The sequence below is a fragment of the Glandiceps talaboti genome, chromosome 11, assembly GCF_964340395.1.
Source record: "Glandiceps talaboti chromosome 11, keGlaTala1.1, whole genome shotgun sequence".
In the NCBI taxonomy this organism is placed as follows: domain Eukaryota; kingdom Metazoa; phylum Hemichordata; class Enteropneusta; family Spengelidae; genus Glandiceps; species Glandiceps talaboti.
The window spans coordinates 8965380-8982718 of NC_135559.1; the positions used below are offsets into that span (position 1 = coordinate 8965380).

Here is a 17339-nt window from a genome sequence, read left to right on the forward strand (position 1 = left end):
TACCATAATTTGCAGCTAGTAGCCCACTCAGGCTACCACTGATTATGTGATGAGGATGGAAGATTTATGGACATGGAAGTATTTTAATAACATACATATTTCCAATACAGGAAATCTGTTTTCAGTTCAGGGACTACAGGTCACAATCCTTGGGCTACCTGTTTCTGAAATTGGTAGCCCACTAGGACTACCAAAGAAAAAACTTTAATTTCAAGTCCTGCAAATGTATGGGAACTACCCCAGTATACCAAATTTATCCCAGTCTGTTACTTGGGTTCCCACATCTCAGCAAACATGCTGAATACTCTTCATATAATTACATAATTAATTCCTTACCCGTTCTGCAATATTAGAACTCAGTTTTCTTGCCAATTCTTCATCCTCCAATCGTTGTAGTTCGTGTCTCCTTCTCCTTTCCTCTATTTGTTTCGTCTCTTCTTCTTGAAGTTTCTTGATCAGTTCTGCACTAGCCTGCATTTCTTTTTCTTCCTCTTGTATTTTCTGTTGTTTCATCTAAAAATTGTAAAATGAAGAATTATCATATCATTAGGAATATGTATAGGAATGATAAAAGTGACCACAAATGACTCAGTTTCTTATTAGGCCTAATAAAAAAATTGTGTGGTTCTGATAACGCTCAATTTTAGAATATGTGGGGTAGGTAGATTTTTTATTTTATTTTATCATATATATTCTTTTCATATGTGAGTGTCTAGTTCAGGTAGTTATGTTTTCTGTTGTTTTCCATATGGTCTCTGTATTAATACTATTATTGGTTTCTTCCCATCAAATGTACATCCATTACAGATTGGACGAAAAGTTTTATATTGTCTTTTTAAGTTGACGTCAGTTTTCGCATCCACTATTTCACATGAGACTTCACAATTTTTGAAATTTTATCATTTTTTTCTTGAATACGTAAAAAAAAGTTTAGGGTCAGCAGTGAAAAACTAGGTGGGGTCAGGTAACTGGAACCAAACACCTATTTTATTTTAGGCCTTACAGCAGCCTTACTTAATTCTACATTTGTCGCGGACCCTATATTCCTTCAATCTAATGAATTATACAACAGGTTTAGAAAACCTTCACAATGTTTGACTGAAGTTTTGATAATTTCTCTTTATCTCACTTCCAGCATAAAATTAATCTGACATTCGCGATAGTCAAATCTGAAAAGAGACTTACCCTGTTCAACTGTTCTTCGAATTCCTTGCGCACTTCTCCAGGTTGACTGATAAGAGGTATGTGATGTGCAAGAATTTCTGTAATCAGAACAAAATAGAAATATTATGACAGAACCCGCTGACAAGTGCGTGCAAGTGTGGTGTACTTAGGATATTTGCACGAGTGTTGGCTGTGTTCTTTGCATCTGTAGAATACTGCAAGCATGAGAGCAAATACCCCTGAGTACCCACACTGGAACTCAGTGGCATGGGGTTCTGTTATTACTACAAATGTTTATCTGAAACGGCAAATTTTCATAAAAATCATACAGCGCAATCACGCGATTTTGTGTGTAGCAAACGACCGTGTCCAATAACCTGACCGACCCTAATTTAGGCCCAGACTCTAAATATTCTTTGCATGCAAAAAAGGTAAAATGGTAACATTTTCTATTTCAATGTACAGCTTCATGCCTTTGCCTCATCTTTTAAAAAAAAAAAAAAAAATAGTATTCCAGAGAGAAACCAGGTCTTTTTAGACTATAGCAGTACAGTCTGCATAACATGTTCATCTACTGCTGTCTTCATTTATGTCATCTCATCAAACTTTCATGGAAATATTGTGACAGACGAGTATTTCATCTTGGGGTTGAAGTAATTTTTACAAATATAAAATAACATAAAATTCCAACCTACCTTCCCTATTTTCTGAAGTCATGTAATCATAAAACAAACATTTTTTTTATTTTCCCTAATGTGACTCCAGCCACAATTCTATCAAAATTAATTTGTGCAATAATAATTTGAAACATTTTACTTCCACAACATACAGTAGACTAGCTAATCAATTTACAATGCACGTCATTCTCTGTGACATAACATGCATGGAATTTTTAAATTTTTGTACTTTAAAATTTAAACCATTTACAGACTATTTTTTTCAAGATCAATTGCTGTGAATAGATTTTGAATTTACTGTTGAGTTGCTGAACGTTAGTTTAATATGAGTACAGAAAAACAGATGACTCAGAAAATAAAACGCCTTGAGTCGAGACTAGACATTGCATCATGGTAAACACATGATGCGAATACGAATTTTGGAGCGTTGCCAAAACCTCTCTCTTGTCTAGTGTAGTCAGGTATGTTTTAGAATATGATCGCACTGGCATCATCATGTCGCCGTTGCCATAACACACACGTTGCATTCCTAAAACTCTTTAAATCGACGTGGAATCAAAATGGGCGTGTCGTCTGTGAGATCGCGATGCAAAAACAACATTGTTAGAGTTGTTGGCGCGCTACTTTGAAAATTATGCCGTCTGCCCTATTTACAATTACAAAAATTGTGCAGTAAAAAAATAACACGATTGGGCTTTTTTGGTGTTTTTATTACTTTACCTTCTTCAAAAGATTCGTCTTCAAGTCCTTCTAAACGTCTTCTACATTTCTCTGGGAAGGCATTTTGGATGATTTTCCATCGGTTCTGGTTGATCAATCTGTTTTCTCGGGATTGTTTGCGTGCCCAGCTGCTGATTCTGATCCGACATAACGGACACGTAAAGTTGGCTTCCTCTACATTCTGACGAAAACATGGCATGCAAAGTTCATGAGAGCATGGCATAGTAACAGGTTCAATGAGAATCGACATACAGATCGGGCACAGACAATCTGAAAGTTGCAAAGACGCCCCATTTTCTTCTGTCAGTGGCGATGACAACTCTCGTCTCTCTTGTGCCGCCATTTTGTTAATATTGACAAATGTCGCGTCTTGCGAGAAGAGAACTGTTTCTGAACAAACTAATCTCAGCTCGATTTTATGAACATTTGGTTATCAAAAAACAATATAAGATTTAAAAAAAATAAGTATAATCACTCTCTTTGGTAGGATTTTAGGCTTGATTTGAATCCAAAATTTGGTGTTTATCTCGTTGACCTTTGACCTCATATACATAAGTCTAACAAAATGGCTGCGCCCTGCCCCCTCCTTGCGGGTGAGTATATCTCATAAACTATCAAAAAACGCGTTGCAAATAGCACATATAGGCTGTCTATAGAATTATTATAATAGAATGTAAAATAAGCAAAGCTGAAGCTTAAAATATGGCTCACTGTGTACTTTCTGTCAAATGATGTATGTACCTAGCTAGTGCCACATGGTCTTTTTGAAAGTCAACTTCCGAAGTCCATGTACGTACAGAGCATGCATCCCTGATCCCATCAACTTTTCAGTAACTCGACAACCTTGTCAATCATAACTTTTACTACTAGCCTTTAATTTGATCTTGTTTGTTGTAAAATGTAATTGTTGAGTTTATTCACTTTTAATATTGTGTGCCCAAAAGCAGTATTTTCATTAGTTATAACCGTTATATGCAAATGTAAAAACCTTGAAATAATAACATATGTTTAACTTTAAACATAGACCCTACACGTGTGGGGTCTATGTTTTAAGCCAACTGTTGTCTCACTACTTACCACTGTCAATACTGCATAACTTAGTTCATGTATAAATGGACGTATCACCCATCTAGTGATACTGCCATGATGTATTTAAGCAGATATCGAGTGATGGATGTGTGTTGGGGCCATGGTAGCTCTGGATTTATACACTGCAGGGTTTTGACACGTCTTCTCCCACTGTGTCGAAACCCAGCAGCATATAAACCCAGAGCTAGGGTTGGGGTAATGTTTTCTTGTGCATGATATATTCCCAAACGAACTCAGATAGCCGTGAATCTATGTATATTAATAACACAATGGGACGGTAAAATACTTGGATTCCGTTCTCAATTATTTTTAACACTGTTTATTTTGGTATTGAGTAAAATTTGACGAATTCACAACCTTAGATATTAAATCTAACAAGAAACTCATATATATGTAGATAATTACATAGCTCGTCTAGTTCCAATACGATCCACGTTATGATTTACACTACATGTATGTTTATCTTCACACATCATGTCTAGTCAATGTCATATATCCTAGCACAGAAATCTGATTTTTAGTTAAAATCTGAATCCAAAGACAAAGTCATAAGTGTATGTTGATAGGACGTGTCAAGTTCAACTCAGGGAAGGTTCTAAGCTAACAAGAGCACTGCAGTTTCCATGGCCTAGGTTTTCTAATTTCTAATTTTTCTCTTTTTGCCTTCACAGTTAGGGGATCTGATGGAGTTTCATTGGTTGAAGGACCCCCTAGGCTGAAACAATATGACAGCTTTCCTAGGTAAGTATAGGCAATCAATTCTTGTAAAGCGATCTATCATAAAAAGTTGCTGTCCATATATATGATGACATATATACAGTAATTTTGATACTTACACAAGAAATCATCATATTCACTATCAATTATTCCAGTTTCCAGTTTCCCACCTTGAAGCCATTTTTGAAAGAAAAGTAACAGGAGAGTGCATTAGCACCCCCAGGCAAAATTAGGGCCATCGTATATCACATGGCAGTACATGCAACAGTCAAATCAAATGTTGCTAAAATAATCCTTGAGTTCCTGAAATTTTGTGATTGAAAACAAAGTTACAAGAATTTTCTGACTGTTTAAGAATACCACCAACTTTTACTCTGAAATACTTGCAAATAATTTTTTTTTTTTCAAAGGAGTACGCAACTATTCATATACTTCCAAACAGCACCCCTAGTGGCCAACCTAGGCAATCTTTTGTTTTTCTGATGGCAAGAAAATGGTGTACTATAAATTACTTTGTAACCACTTGAATTCCAAATAAAAAATTTGTTTGAATTATTTCTTTTGTCCAAAAGAGTGTAATTACCGACATACTCTTGTTTAATTCTTGATTCTTATAGAGACTGGTTTGTCTTTACCAAATGAATTATCACAAAATATTTTATTTTCCAAGTTTTTTAATAAATACACTTTTTGTGATACATTTTAAGTAACATCGATATTTGACAGTCTTTGTAATTTTGTTGTTCTTTTTTTTACAGTGATACCAGTAAGAACTGTAAAGTACAGGCCTTTAGTACAGATGGCAAGCTGTTCGCATGGTGTAATGGTTTTTGGTAAGATAATTTCACGGAACATATTTAAAACAGCATCCATCCATTGAAGGTGATACAAATCAGGGTTATGCTAGAGAGTCTAACCTTATTCCTATCTTTAACCTTACCCTAACCCTGACTCCCTAGCTTTAATACAAATGTGTATCTATTGTACAGTCATCCCACTGTTATACATTCTTACCACAGGTGACAGTGAGTGTGTAATAGATCAAACTCACTTTCTTACATGCTATCTGTCTCCTGTGTTCTTACCACTACACTCGTGATAGAACTGCTGCAGAGAATACTGCCAGCGCTCGTGCAAATACCCCAAGTATGCCACACTTGCACTGCAGTCACTTGTCATGATGTTCTGTCATATTACTTGTCAAGATGTAGATCAGAAAATATATTCTAGTCTAGCTGCTAGACCTCAGGCTTTCTTCTCGACAATCTGTTTTTGAAGGTGGCACACAATTGAGGGCAAATGCCTGAGGCTGTCACCCTCACTAGTGACCTTTGGTCACCTTGACAGTGAGCAGAAAAGCCTGAGGGGTCTAGCAGCAAGACTAAATATATCCTTGATTTTCAGTTTGAACATTGAAATTTTATATTTGATATAAATATCACAGCTATTAGAAATGATATTCTGTAAATGCCCCAATTTGTGTGTAAGGTCAAAGGACATATAAAGGTGAAAGGTCAAGTAATAAGTCTTTATTGTGTTCTTGCAGTGTAAATATTATAGAAACAAAGACATGTGGTTTGGTTCAGAAACTAGACAGACCAAAAACTCACTTTCTACAGTTTTCACCACAAGGTAACATCCTAGCTACGTGGGAAATGTATGTAGGTAAGTAGGCTTCCTTTTCAAAGGTGCTGCCATTTTTCAAAACTAGTGGCCATATGGAAGAGGATTGGATATTCATTTTTAGATTTTTTCATTTATAAAACAATTTTATCATGGCTTCCTACTTGAAAAATCAACATAGACCAAGTACTTGTTTGTAACTCAATAACATGCAAAAGGATTGATTGATTGATTGAGTGAGTGAGTTAGTGATTGATTGATTGATTATTGATTGATTGATTGGTTGGTTGGTTGGTTGGTTGGTTCATTGGGGTTGGTCTTAGATATTGACAACAAAGAATGATTGATTGATTGATTGATTGATTGATTGATTGATCGATGAATTGGATGATAAATTGATTGACCAATTAATTGATTGATATCATTACAGTGAACAGAGAAGTGCCAGGTGGACAGCCAAATTTGCATTTATGGGATGTAAAAACAGGTGAAGATCTGAAAGGATTTGTACAGAGAAAACAAGACAATTGGTAAGTTATGATATACAAAGATATGAATATATAGTTGTGGAATACCAAGTTAACCTTTTCAGCTTTTCTCATCTGATACAAATTAGTTAAAATAGAACAAATTGTCACTACAAATTAAAAAAACTAGAAAAATTGAACATTGGTCCTTGAGTTCTGATCACCATGGCAATAATCAAGACCAGATGTTCATTTTTGTTTTCTATATAGGCGTTTAGTTCGACTTTGTTTCCATATATAGGCGTGTAGTTTAACTTTAAATGACTGTGTATGTACAACTTTGTATTCACATACCTATTTCCAAATAGGGGCGCATGGCAATTTGTTTACCTTATATAGGCATAGAGTTTAAATGATTTAGACCATGATTGCATATTTGCAGACACTTTTCCAAATAAGAGTGTATAGTTAGTTACATACATATGTTTGTATGTAACTGTGCTTTGATTTCACTGTAATGTAGATCCCTTGATTTCACGCACTCTGTAACTGAAAGTCATGATCTGACTTTGAATTTTTTGTAACCTCCTTGCAAATGGGCCGGAGGCCTGGAAATGCAATAAAACTATGATCTTGTATAGTTAGTTATTTTCCATATATGGACATATTAGTTTGATATATTTTGCATATGCATCTTTGTGTGTGTACCTTTTACCAAATAAAGGCAGATATTCAACTTTTACCAAATAAGGTTAGATGTTCAACTTTTACCAAATAAGGGCAGATGTTCATATTTGTTTCCCTTTTGTACTTTATAGGCATATACTTTGAAATATTTTGCATGTAAAATTTTGGATGTGCATACTTTTTTTTGAATAATTTGGACATATGGTAATTCTGTTTCCATATATGGGCGTATGTGTCAATTTGATTTTGCATATATGCATGTCTATAAATATGTATATCACAATAGTTTGTTGACATGTGTTCCATTACCAGGTGTCCACAGTGGTCAGCAGATGAAAGTATATGTGCTAGAAATGTCAACAATGAAATCCAATTTTATGAGAACAATAAATTTGGTAAGTTTAGTAGTACATCGGAAGACATCAATTCGTGGGATTTACAGAATTGAGATGATTTTATACTTCAATGAATTTTTTTATGATTCTCTCAATGGCAATATAAATCTGATAACTAAGATTCATGGATATACTCAAGAGATTATGAACTTGTAATATGTAGTTGCATTGCAAATTTGTTTTGAATTGGAAAAGATCTTGTGTGTTTGATCTTGACCATTGCTAGTTTTCATACAAGCGATAGGCCATTCCAGACTGCAAACAGGAAAATGAGAATACAGCACCCTCATTCGAATTTAGGGTATCATCACCTCAGAGCGCCGTTTCTTAAGAGCTTTGTATTGGTAATCTGTAGAAGTGTAAATCAGGGATGTTTTTTGTATTGTTCAGACATCAAGGAAAGCAGCAGTGATCTATGATTAACTGAGTAACCTATACCATGTATACCCCCAAGGTATACACAGACAAGAAGTAGAGCGCCACCATGGCCAATTTTGGAAAGACAATTACTAGTATGTGAAAGTCAAGGTGCTCATAGTTTGCATGAATTGTTTTTCTCAGGATATCTGTCTATCTGTCTGGCTGGTTCTGTCTCTGTCTGTGTCTGTCTGTAACCTATCTGCCTGTCACCTGTCTTTCTGTCTGTCCCTCCTTCTGTCTGTCCGTCCATCCATCCATCCATCTGTCTGTCTGTGCCTGCTTGCCTGCCTGCCTGCCTGTCTGCCTGTCTGTCTGTCTGTCTGTCTTTCACCTGTCTCTGTCTGTCTGTTTCTGTCTGTCTCTATCATCTGTCTCAGTCTATATCTGTCTGTCTGTCTGTCTGTCTGTCTGACTGTCTGTCTGTCTGTCTGTCTCAGTGTCCATCTGTCTGTTTATTTGTGTCTATTTCTCTGCCTATGTCTACCTTGGTCCAAGCCTGTCTCTATCTGGAAATATTGGTTGTTTGTTCATTTGACTACTGAAGGAGTATTAATATCAGTCGTTCTTGTCTTTATATTACTGTAGATACCATAGCCAGGAAGCTCCACATTCAGAAAGTTGTTGATTTCAGTTTGTCACCTGGTGCATTGCCATGTAAAGTTGCCACCTATGTACCAGGATCTAAGGTAAGGCAGGGACAATACAGTACTGTTCACAGAAACTGGTTTTGACCTGCAAGGACTGGACAGGTGTGTGTCCGTTCATATGTATTTATATTGTAATGAGATGATAGTTTAAGAGAATGCTTAGTAAAAATATTACATGTGAGCTGTCCAGGTAAAGGTTGGAATTATTATGCTTTCAGTCAGTCATCATGATTGTTTATCTCGTCTCAGCTACCCAAACTCTGCCACTGGGGGGCGCTCTTCCAACGCCCCACAGAGTCTGGGGTATTGCATAAGTGATTGTTGTGAGGAGGAACATTCCCACTGTTGGGATCTGTAACAGCTGTTGATTTGATTGTCATTTTCATTAGTTCTGTATATATTTCATAGAAATCATGGTATAAAGTTTTTGAAAATTGACTTTGTTAGAGAACTAACCAAGCAAGTGTTGCCAACTGTGTAATTATATTACAGAAGCCATGTTGTGGGTCAATCTAACCGTACAGCCATCTTGTTCAAATAGCAGATGTTGTAATGCCTTTGCTGGGGGCAGCAGAAGTCAAGAGAGTCTGGGTAACTGAGACTAGGTTGCTGACCCTCTACAAAATAATAGTTTACTCGATACATGTAAATCTGACCACTAGGTGGCGCTGTTGTTAGTCTTGGTCGATGATTCATGTCGAAATGACTGTTTACTAGCTACAGCTCACCACTAGGTGGCACTCTTATCAGTCATGACCGTAAATGGCACCTTCATTGTATGGGTAAAATATACAACAGTTAGGCTATAAAATGTCTTTCTCTCCTATTGTTAGAGTGAATTTCTCCAGTTATGTATTATGCAACAAAACTTCAAAATGTAAATTCAGTGGGATTTGAATATATTCTCTTGACTCTTTTCTTGTAGGGTGCTCCATCATTTGTACGTGTGTACAAGTACCCCAACTTAGAAGGTCCTGGTTCCACTGTAGCTAATAAGAGTTTCTTCAAGGCAGACCAGGTGACCATGCTTTGGAACAAAAAAGGTCAGTAAACAATGGAAATGAAGCATTGGCTTCGCAGGTTACAGGTTCGAGCTTTGCTTGTCCCTGCGTTGTCACGTGACTTCTAAGTTCTCAGTTCGTGCGAGACCGTAAGTAACTAGTAATCGCCATCTTGGATTTACTGTATTGAATAACCATGGAAATGTGTATATATTCCCACAATCCTTTATGGTATTTTGGGTGGTCGGTCACTGAGTGCGCTATGTGCAATTACTAGTTACCTGCGTATATATGCAATGTATGCAGGGATGAATGAAAGGTTCATGCTTCACCACAGCCATTTTTTTCTGAAGTCCTATGGTAATATTTTAACCATGATTGTGCCTCAGTCAACCTGGCTGTATAATTGGGGACCTGGTAGGATAGGTTGAAATGTGAATGCTTTAATCATATATGTGCTAATAGAGGCTGCAATGGATTGTTTGCAATGGGAGTTGAGAAGTATAAAAGGCTGCTGTGCCACTATAGATCTGTGCCAGGGGTAATAATTGTAAAGTGCTTTAGGCGTTGCGTGGGAAGCACTTTTTAAAAACTAACGTGATTATTATACTTTTCATATACGTAGGAACTGATTTGTTGGTGATAACAACAACTGACGTTGATAAAACAGGTGCTTCCTACTACGGTGAACAGACTCTACATTATATTAGTGCTTCAGGAGAAACAAGTGTTGTTCCCGTCTGTAAGTATTTCGATTACCTCACATTCCACTGCCCTTATCTGGGTAAAACAAATGTTCACTGTTTCACATTAGTTTTTGACATAGTTTTAATAAAATTTATTGTGTTTCAAGGCCACTGACTCAAATGCAGATTTCGATATCCAGCTAAAAGTAAGCATTGTGAATAACATCTTTATTGAGCATAGAATTATTCAAGAAAAAATAGACAATCTTCACGCATATGCCTCCTGCCCCCTGTGGTAGGACTTGTGACTGCATGAATGTGAGTCACCAAAACATCACACTTGAGTTCCATGTGTTTCACCATACTTGTATCCTATTTTTTTCCAGCTAAGTCAGGCCCCATCTACAGTATTGACTGGAGTCCAAATTCAACAGAATTTTGTGTAGTTTATGGATGTATCCTTTTGTGGCATAATTAAAAATCACCAAATGGTCTTGTCCCTCAGTATCTTGCTAATTTAAAGGGGAACGTTACTCCAGGAAATGAATTCATTTTCATAAATTATGAGTTGAAGAGTCATTTCATTATTTTACATCACCTACAAAATTACTTGCGATTTCAGAAAAACAGTAATTTGGTGTGTGCCTTTATAGTGTATCTTTGTTATGGGCTATTGCATCATGGGAGTCAGCAGAAATAATGTATTCAAGTTGCACACTGAATATTCATGAGGTCTGCCTTACCCTTTTAGTGTAGGCACTCAGGACTCATGAATAATCAATGTGTGAGTTTAAGTGTATGAACCCTGGCTATAATGTGTGTGACCCTTAACATCATCACAGTTATGCCAGCTAAAGCTTCACTCTATAATTTGAAGTGTGAACCTATCTTTGACTTTGGTGCAGGAGCCAGGAATACAGTCTTCTACAACCCACACGGCAATAATATCCTTTTATATCAGTACTGATAATTGTCTTTACTACTGTAACAGTGTGTGTGTGTGTGTGTGTGTGTGTGTGTGTGTGTGTGTGTGTGTGTGTGTGTGTGTGTGCCTGTATGTATGTATGTATGTATGTATGTATGTATGTATGTATGTATGTATGTACCGGTATGTATAAATGTATGTATGTATGCATGTATGTATGTATGTATGTATGTATGTATGTATGTATGTATGTATGTATGTATGTATGTGTGAGCAAGTGCAATGTGTGTCTGCATGCATACATACATATGTGTATGTCTGTGTCAGCTTTCTTAAACCTATTCCCAATGAATAATTTTGTCTTGTTGAATGTAAAGATTATAAGAAAATCAATGGTTGGCTTCCTATTTTAAAAAAATGTATCATAAAAAATGGCCACGAAATTTAATGTATTACTGCCACCAGTATTTCAACTTATCAAGCGTACCAATTATTGTAAACAATTTTTAGCTGAAGTTGAAAGAATGTAAAATTTCATGTTGATGTATGTGTTCCTTAACAATGTTTACTTATCTGTTTGGCTGGTTTTGGAAACCTGAGGGGTAACATGGTAAGTATTATCAATACACTGAAATCTTTCTGTGATGCACCACTGCATCATGGGTCTCAGCAAACATGAATATTCATTACATGCACACTGAATATTCATGAGCTTATATCCTTCTGATAAATAGTCAGCCAAATAGGAAATGACTCGCCAGAATCCAAACTTATGAAAGTACCTTATACTAGTATCCTGAAGAAAGCTATATCTATACTTCACCCACCGACCATCGTTAATGGGGTCTCCATCTTACAATCAGTGACGTTTTGATTTTTTTGTAATCCTGCCATAGATGGCGTCAATTTTTTTTTAATTTCACCCGATTGAATAAAATATATGGTCAGTTTGTTCATGAGAAACAAGCATGAAATTACAGAAAGTATTTGCAGATACATTAAACTACACTTGCAATTCAAACAAAATAATTTTCAGACATTATTTTTAAATTTTTAAATTTTTTTCAGGAATTTTGGGATTGTAAACAAAAGAAACTAATTAGTAAAATGACAGCTAGTGATTCAACCCTCTTTGAATGGTGTCCTGATGGAGCTCACTTTCTGACTGCAACCTGTGCACCAAGATTAAGAGTTGGTAATGGGTGAGTCTAGTCTGAACCAGTTTGAAAAAGTCTGAACTGGTTTGAACTGGTCTGAATCAGTTTGAACCAGTTTGAACCGATCTGAACCAGTCTAAACCAGTTTGAACTGGTCTGCTCTGATATGTTTTGTCTACCTGCGCCTACAAACCTGTAGATGCAAGCTCTCAGCAAGACTATCTTGTCACTTGTGTGCACAATTTATAAATATTTATTAATTAAAAAGCACCTTTTTATCTCAGCTTATCCTCACTGGAAACACCCAGTCCCACCTGAAATAATAATTGCCAATCGCGAGGTATAGTTTTAAGAGCCAGGCTTCTTCTGTCAACCCAGTCACATACAAAAAGCTGGGAGAAGTGCGATATGCTTAATTTCAAATGAAAACATTTCAAACAATAGAGCTTTCCAAATTTGATGATAGAAAAATAAGAGTGTTTTGAGTGTGGGCACACATTAGTATGGTAGACCAGCAAAGTTGTTTCCAAACATTAACTATTTTACCATCTACATAAAAGTAAAAAAACTTATATGCTATTACTGTTTCTTGTTTTTCCTACCAGTTACAAAGTCTGGCACTACACTGGCCAGCTTATGTACGAAATGGATGTTGACAAGAATGCAGAATTATGGGAAGCCACCTGGCAATGTTTTCCAGAGGGAGCACTTCCAGAAAAAGCAATAGTCCACCAGACAGCCAGCCAATCAGAAGCCCATGCTAAGCCAGCAGCATATAGGCCACCAGCTATGAGAGGGCAGCCACCCAAAAAAGATGTCTTTGTGAGTTAGTTGTAAATGTGAATTTTAAGAATAGTTCTTTTAAGATAAAAACAAACACAAATGTATATAAATGATGATTGATTGCTAGAATTGGCATCCAATTTTGTTGCCATGTTCATGAACAGATATTTGTTTTAGTTACATTAAAACTTAGAGATACATGTAATATAGCAATAAATACCAGGGTGCACACACTTAGTAGCTGCCTTGCCAATTATTCGTCCAATGTATTTGTAACATAACATTGAATGATAAGACTGCTTCTCATCTTTGACTTGTATTGACAAGGCCCCTTAGTTCACTTGCATTTTCCTTGGCTGAATTAAGAACACTGGTGAGAATAATGTCTAATTACTCAAATTGAAGTGACTAATCACAGCTAGTCTCAGAACTCAGAGATAAAACATTATTTCAAATAAATATTGTGTTATAGAGTTTATCATGTGAAGAAGCATGGAAGGCGTTTATTGTATTTTATACATTCAACAATAAAGACTTTTGAAAATCTAACTAAGATATATTTTGTAATGTTATTTTGTAGAAAGCAGAAAAAGAAGAACAGAACAAGCCAGGTTAGTTTTATTATTAAATGTGCTGTGTCTTTGCTAATATTGGTAACAGAAAGTGGGAAATCATAGTAATATTGGGCATAGATTCCTATACAATCAATCTACTACAATTTTGTTTCTGGTAAAATGTCTTGGAAACTCTGGTACATTTTACTGCCTTACCACCCTTAGCAAACACACTGGTAGGGAACCCTGGTAAAATGACTGGGGAATTCAGGTAGCTTTTAACACCTTTAACCACCCTTAACAAACACACATTTGGTATTAAGAGACTGATTTTCTGGAAGCTTTTCTAGAAATTTTTCTAGACCTTTAACATGTATTTAGTTATTTATAGTATTCCTCTTTTTTTTCATTTTTTAGAGCAATTATCCAAATCTGCAATGAAGAACAAAAAGAAAAGAGAAGCTAAAGCCAAAGCTAAGCTGGAAGGTGATCAAACGGTAAGAGATCATCATTGTGATTGGTCATGATCATCAGATTTCTGTCATGTGACCTTATCACATGGTAAGGGAGCTGCATTATGATTGGTCAATTTGACCTTTCCTTGGTTTGATGTTATGTGACCTTGGTTATGGTTAGAAAGCTGCACTGTGATTGGTTTACTTTCCTTTAAGTCTCATATGTTGTCATGTGATATGGTGATAATATTTTATGTCATGTAAGCAAATTTGCATAAAGTATCATTCGAAAGAAAATGACCCACATTATATTGTAAATCAATGTCTTATTCTTGATATGATTGTCAATTGCAGAATTATTTTTTAGGTCGAGAGAAATAGACCCTCTGTCAAGAGAGGTTGAGAGAGAGAGAGAGGGAGGGAGGGAGGGAGGGAGGGAGGAATCACAAAAAATGACATGTAGACAGCCAGACTACAAAGCCCCAAAAGATTACAGACATGACCAATATATTTGAGAACGACTAAACACATTCCTTTCTTCTGTTCTTTCTCAGGATGGAATGTCACAAGAAAAACGAGATGCAATTGCAATGGCTGCATATGTGATGGCGCCCTCGCAGCCATCTCCTCATGTCCAGAATGCACCATTTTCAGCAGGAGGTGATGCTGACCCAGAGAAAGACAAAAAAATCAAAGGTTTAAGAAAGGTACGAAAATTATGACATCATTTTGTAGAAAAAGTAAAAAAAGTCTTACTATGGAAATCAAGCCATCATCAAACTAACAGACACAAACTAAAATTATTGTTTTTGGATGTGGTAGATTACACAAGTACGTGATAAGGCTTAAAAAAAATTGTTTTGGTCCGGTTACCGGACCCCACCTAGTTTTTCACTGCTGACCCTAAATTTTTTGTACGTACTTGAGAAAAAATGATAAAATCATGAAAATTGTGATATCTTGCGAGAAATAGTTGATGCGGAAACTGACATCAACTTAAAAAGACAATATAAAACTGTTCTTCCAATCTGTAATGGCTGTACATCTGATGAGAAGAAACCAATAACACAGAGACCATATGGAAAACAACATAAAACATGATAACTACCTGAACTAGACACTCAAAACATGAAAAAAAAATTCAAAAAAAAGATCTACCTAATACCTCCACCTCCACCTATTCTATCTAGATTTAAGTTTGCCACTACACTACTAGACTGTAAGATACGTCGTGACGTTTCGCCCTCACCGGCCTCCTCTTAGGGGTTGGCCGATGGTTGAGGGCGCCCCGTCACGGCGTACCTTACAGACTACTACACTACATACCGATAATATTGACAACTAATTAACATATACAATGCCTTTTTATAAGTAACTGACCAATTTTCGGTGAATATATCTTTATTTGTTTTGATGAAAAAAATGGCCCAGTTTCAGCTAGTGCAGCAATAATCTTGGAGTCATCAGAAATTGAGCTCTCATGATTTTGAATTTTTTTTTTCAGAAATTGAAACAGATCGATAAACTGAAGGAGCAGCAGGCGTCGGGTAAACAGCTTGAAAAAAATCAACTTGATAAACTTGCAATGGAAGACAGCATACTAAAAGAACTTGGAGAGTTAGAACTCTAGCGAAAGTGATCACAATAAAGTTTCAGTAGATTTCTATAAGTAGAGTTACATACTGTAAAATAAACTCTAAATACTCTAAAACCTGGAGATTTTCACTAATTATAAAGACTTATTTTCGCCTATTTTGCTGGAAAACAAAATGAAAATAAGTAGTGGCTAAATTTCACAGTGTATCAGGCTTAGAAATGTGTAAACGTTATCTTTGGGAACGAGTTGAAGACCGTAAAATCAAGAAATATTTTATTGAGAAAACTATCACAGGAATTCAATCATATATGCAAAGATTTACATATGTTTTTGACTACTTTAATGTTCAATAAAGTTGAATTATAAATGTTGAGTGTAATTTATTCTCAAAGTGTATCTTTTGTTGTTATCAGCTAATTCACTAGTGTACACATAAGGTATTAATTGTTAGGACACTCTTTGATCCCTCGTGTAAGCATTCACCATCTAGCTTATGGTAAGAATCTCCAGTGGGTGAATAGTGCTGTTGAGTTGCATCGTTAGCTGGTTGTACATCCCTAGCCCTCACATCGACAGCTTGTCTTGACTACGTTGTCAAATGGTTGATATAGCCACATCCCCCAAAAGACGTTATCCAGCACCCCGTAGATTTAAATTTACATAACCATGTGTAAATAACATGTAAATTATTGTATGTTCACTTCAAGGTTTGCCTCACGTCGCATACTGCGTGTATAGTTACATACTGGTTCATTTCAATAATGACAGGTCAAATTAGTTGTCATGGTAAAAAGGACTGCACACTGTGGTCAACCAGGCTATTGGATGAAATTTTCAATCTGCCATTATCAGCTTTTTCAATGTAATCACGACAAGCTGTTGATACGAGGGCTGAGAAGTACGACCAGCTAATGATATATCTCAAGGGCGCCGTAAAGAGGCTAGTGGGTAGAGGGTGTGTGCACCTTCTAAACTCATCCTTACCATAATGTCCTTACCTTAAACTCAGACCAATAAATTAGTGGTCTGATCTGGTCTGGTTTTAGTGTTCTGAGCAGGGGATCAAAGTGTGGCTGAGCAATGAACACCTTGTGTGTGTGAAGTATTAAACTGATAACAGTTAAATGTAAACATTGTGATCCAGGAATAAATTACACCATAGACCCTCCACCAGTGTTGGTGGAGGGTCTATGATTACCCCCACCATTTATAATTCAACTTTATTGAACATAAAAGTAGTCAAAAAACATGTAATTCTTTGCATATATGACTCCAGTTCCCTGTGGTTTACATACCTATGTATCCTATATTTGGATAATTGTCGACTTTCCGATTCGAAGATGAATTGTGTGAGATTATGTTGCTTATGTGGTTACTTTTTGGTTTATTTTGTCTTTATTACATTTGAAATAACCTTTTCATCATTAAACAATAGATAGACATATTTACCTGTTTTAATTGTGTGTTATTTTGAGTATTACAGTAGAAATTATGTTGGCATAGTGTTTCCCTGGTGGGGGTGGGGGCTACTGCCCTTATATATGTGAGTATACGTAAATACTAGTATATACCACC

General features: G+C 36.1%; 1 protein-coding gene across 1 annotated transcript; it reads left to right on the forward strand.

Moving 5' to 3' along the window:
• The first annotated feature begins 3046 nt into the window (after window positions 1-3046).
• On the forward strand, window positions 3047-17133 carry LOC144442181 (eukaryotic translation initiation factor 2A-like). Its single transcript, XM_078131452.1, has 18 exons — window positions 3047-3154; window positions 4322-4391; window positions 5126-5200; window positions 5914-6032; window positions 6421-6520; window positions 7457-7539; window positions 8545-8645; window positions 9532-9649; window positions 10233-10349; window positions 10680-10748; window positions 11136-11237; window positions 11788-11828; window positions 12287-12420; window positions 12981-13197; window positions 13739-13769; window positions 14130-14209; window positions 14722-14874; window positions 15672-17133. The coding sequence occupies exons 1-18, from the start codon at window positions 3127-3129 to the stop codon at window positions 15795-15797; spliced, it is 1764 nt and encodes a 587-aa protein (XP_077987578.1). The 5' UTR covers window positions 3047-3126; the 3' UTR covers window positions 15798-17133.
• Window positions 17134-17339: the final 206 nt, after the last annotated feature.

Coding starts and splice junctions, on each gene's coding strand:
- LOC144442181 (XM_078131452.1), top strand. CDS start 3,127: ATGGCTGCGCCCTGCCCCCTCCTTGCGG. Junction 3,155..4,321: donor GCCCTGCCCCCTCCTTGCGG/GTGAGTATATCT, acceptor TTGCCTTCACAG/TTAGGGGATCTGATGGAGTT. Junction 10,350..10,679: donor AACAAGTGTTGTTCCCGTCT/GTAAGTATTTCG, acceptor ATTTTTTTCCAG/CTAAGTCAGGCCCCATCTAC.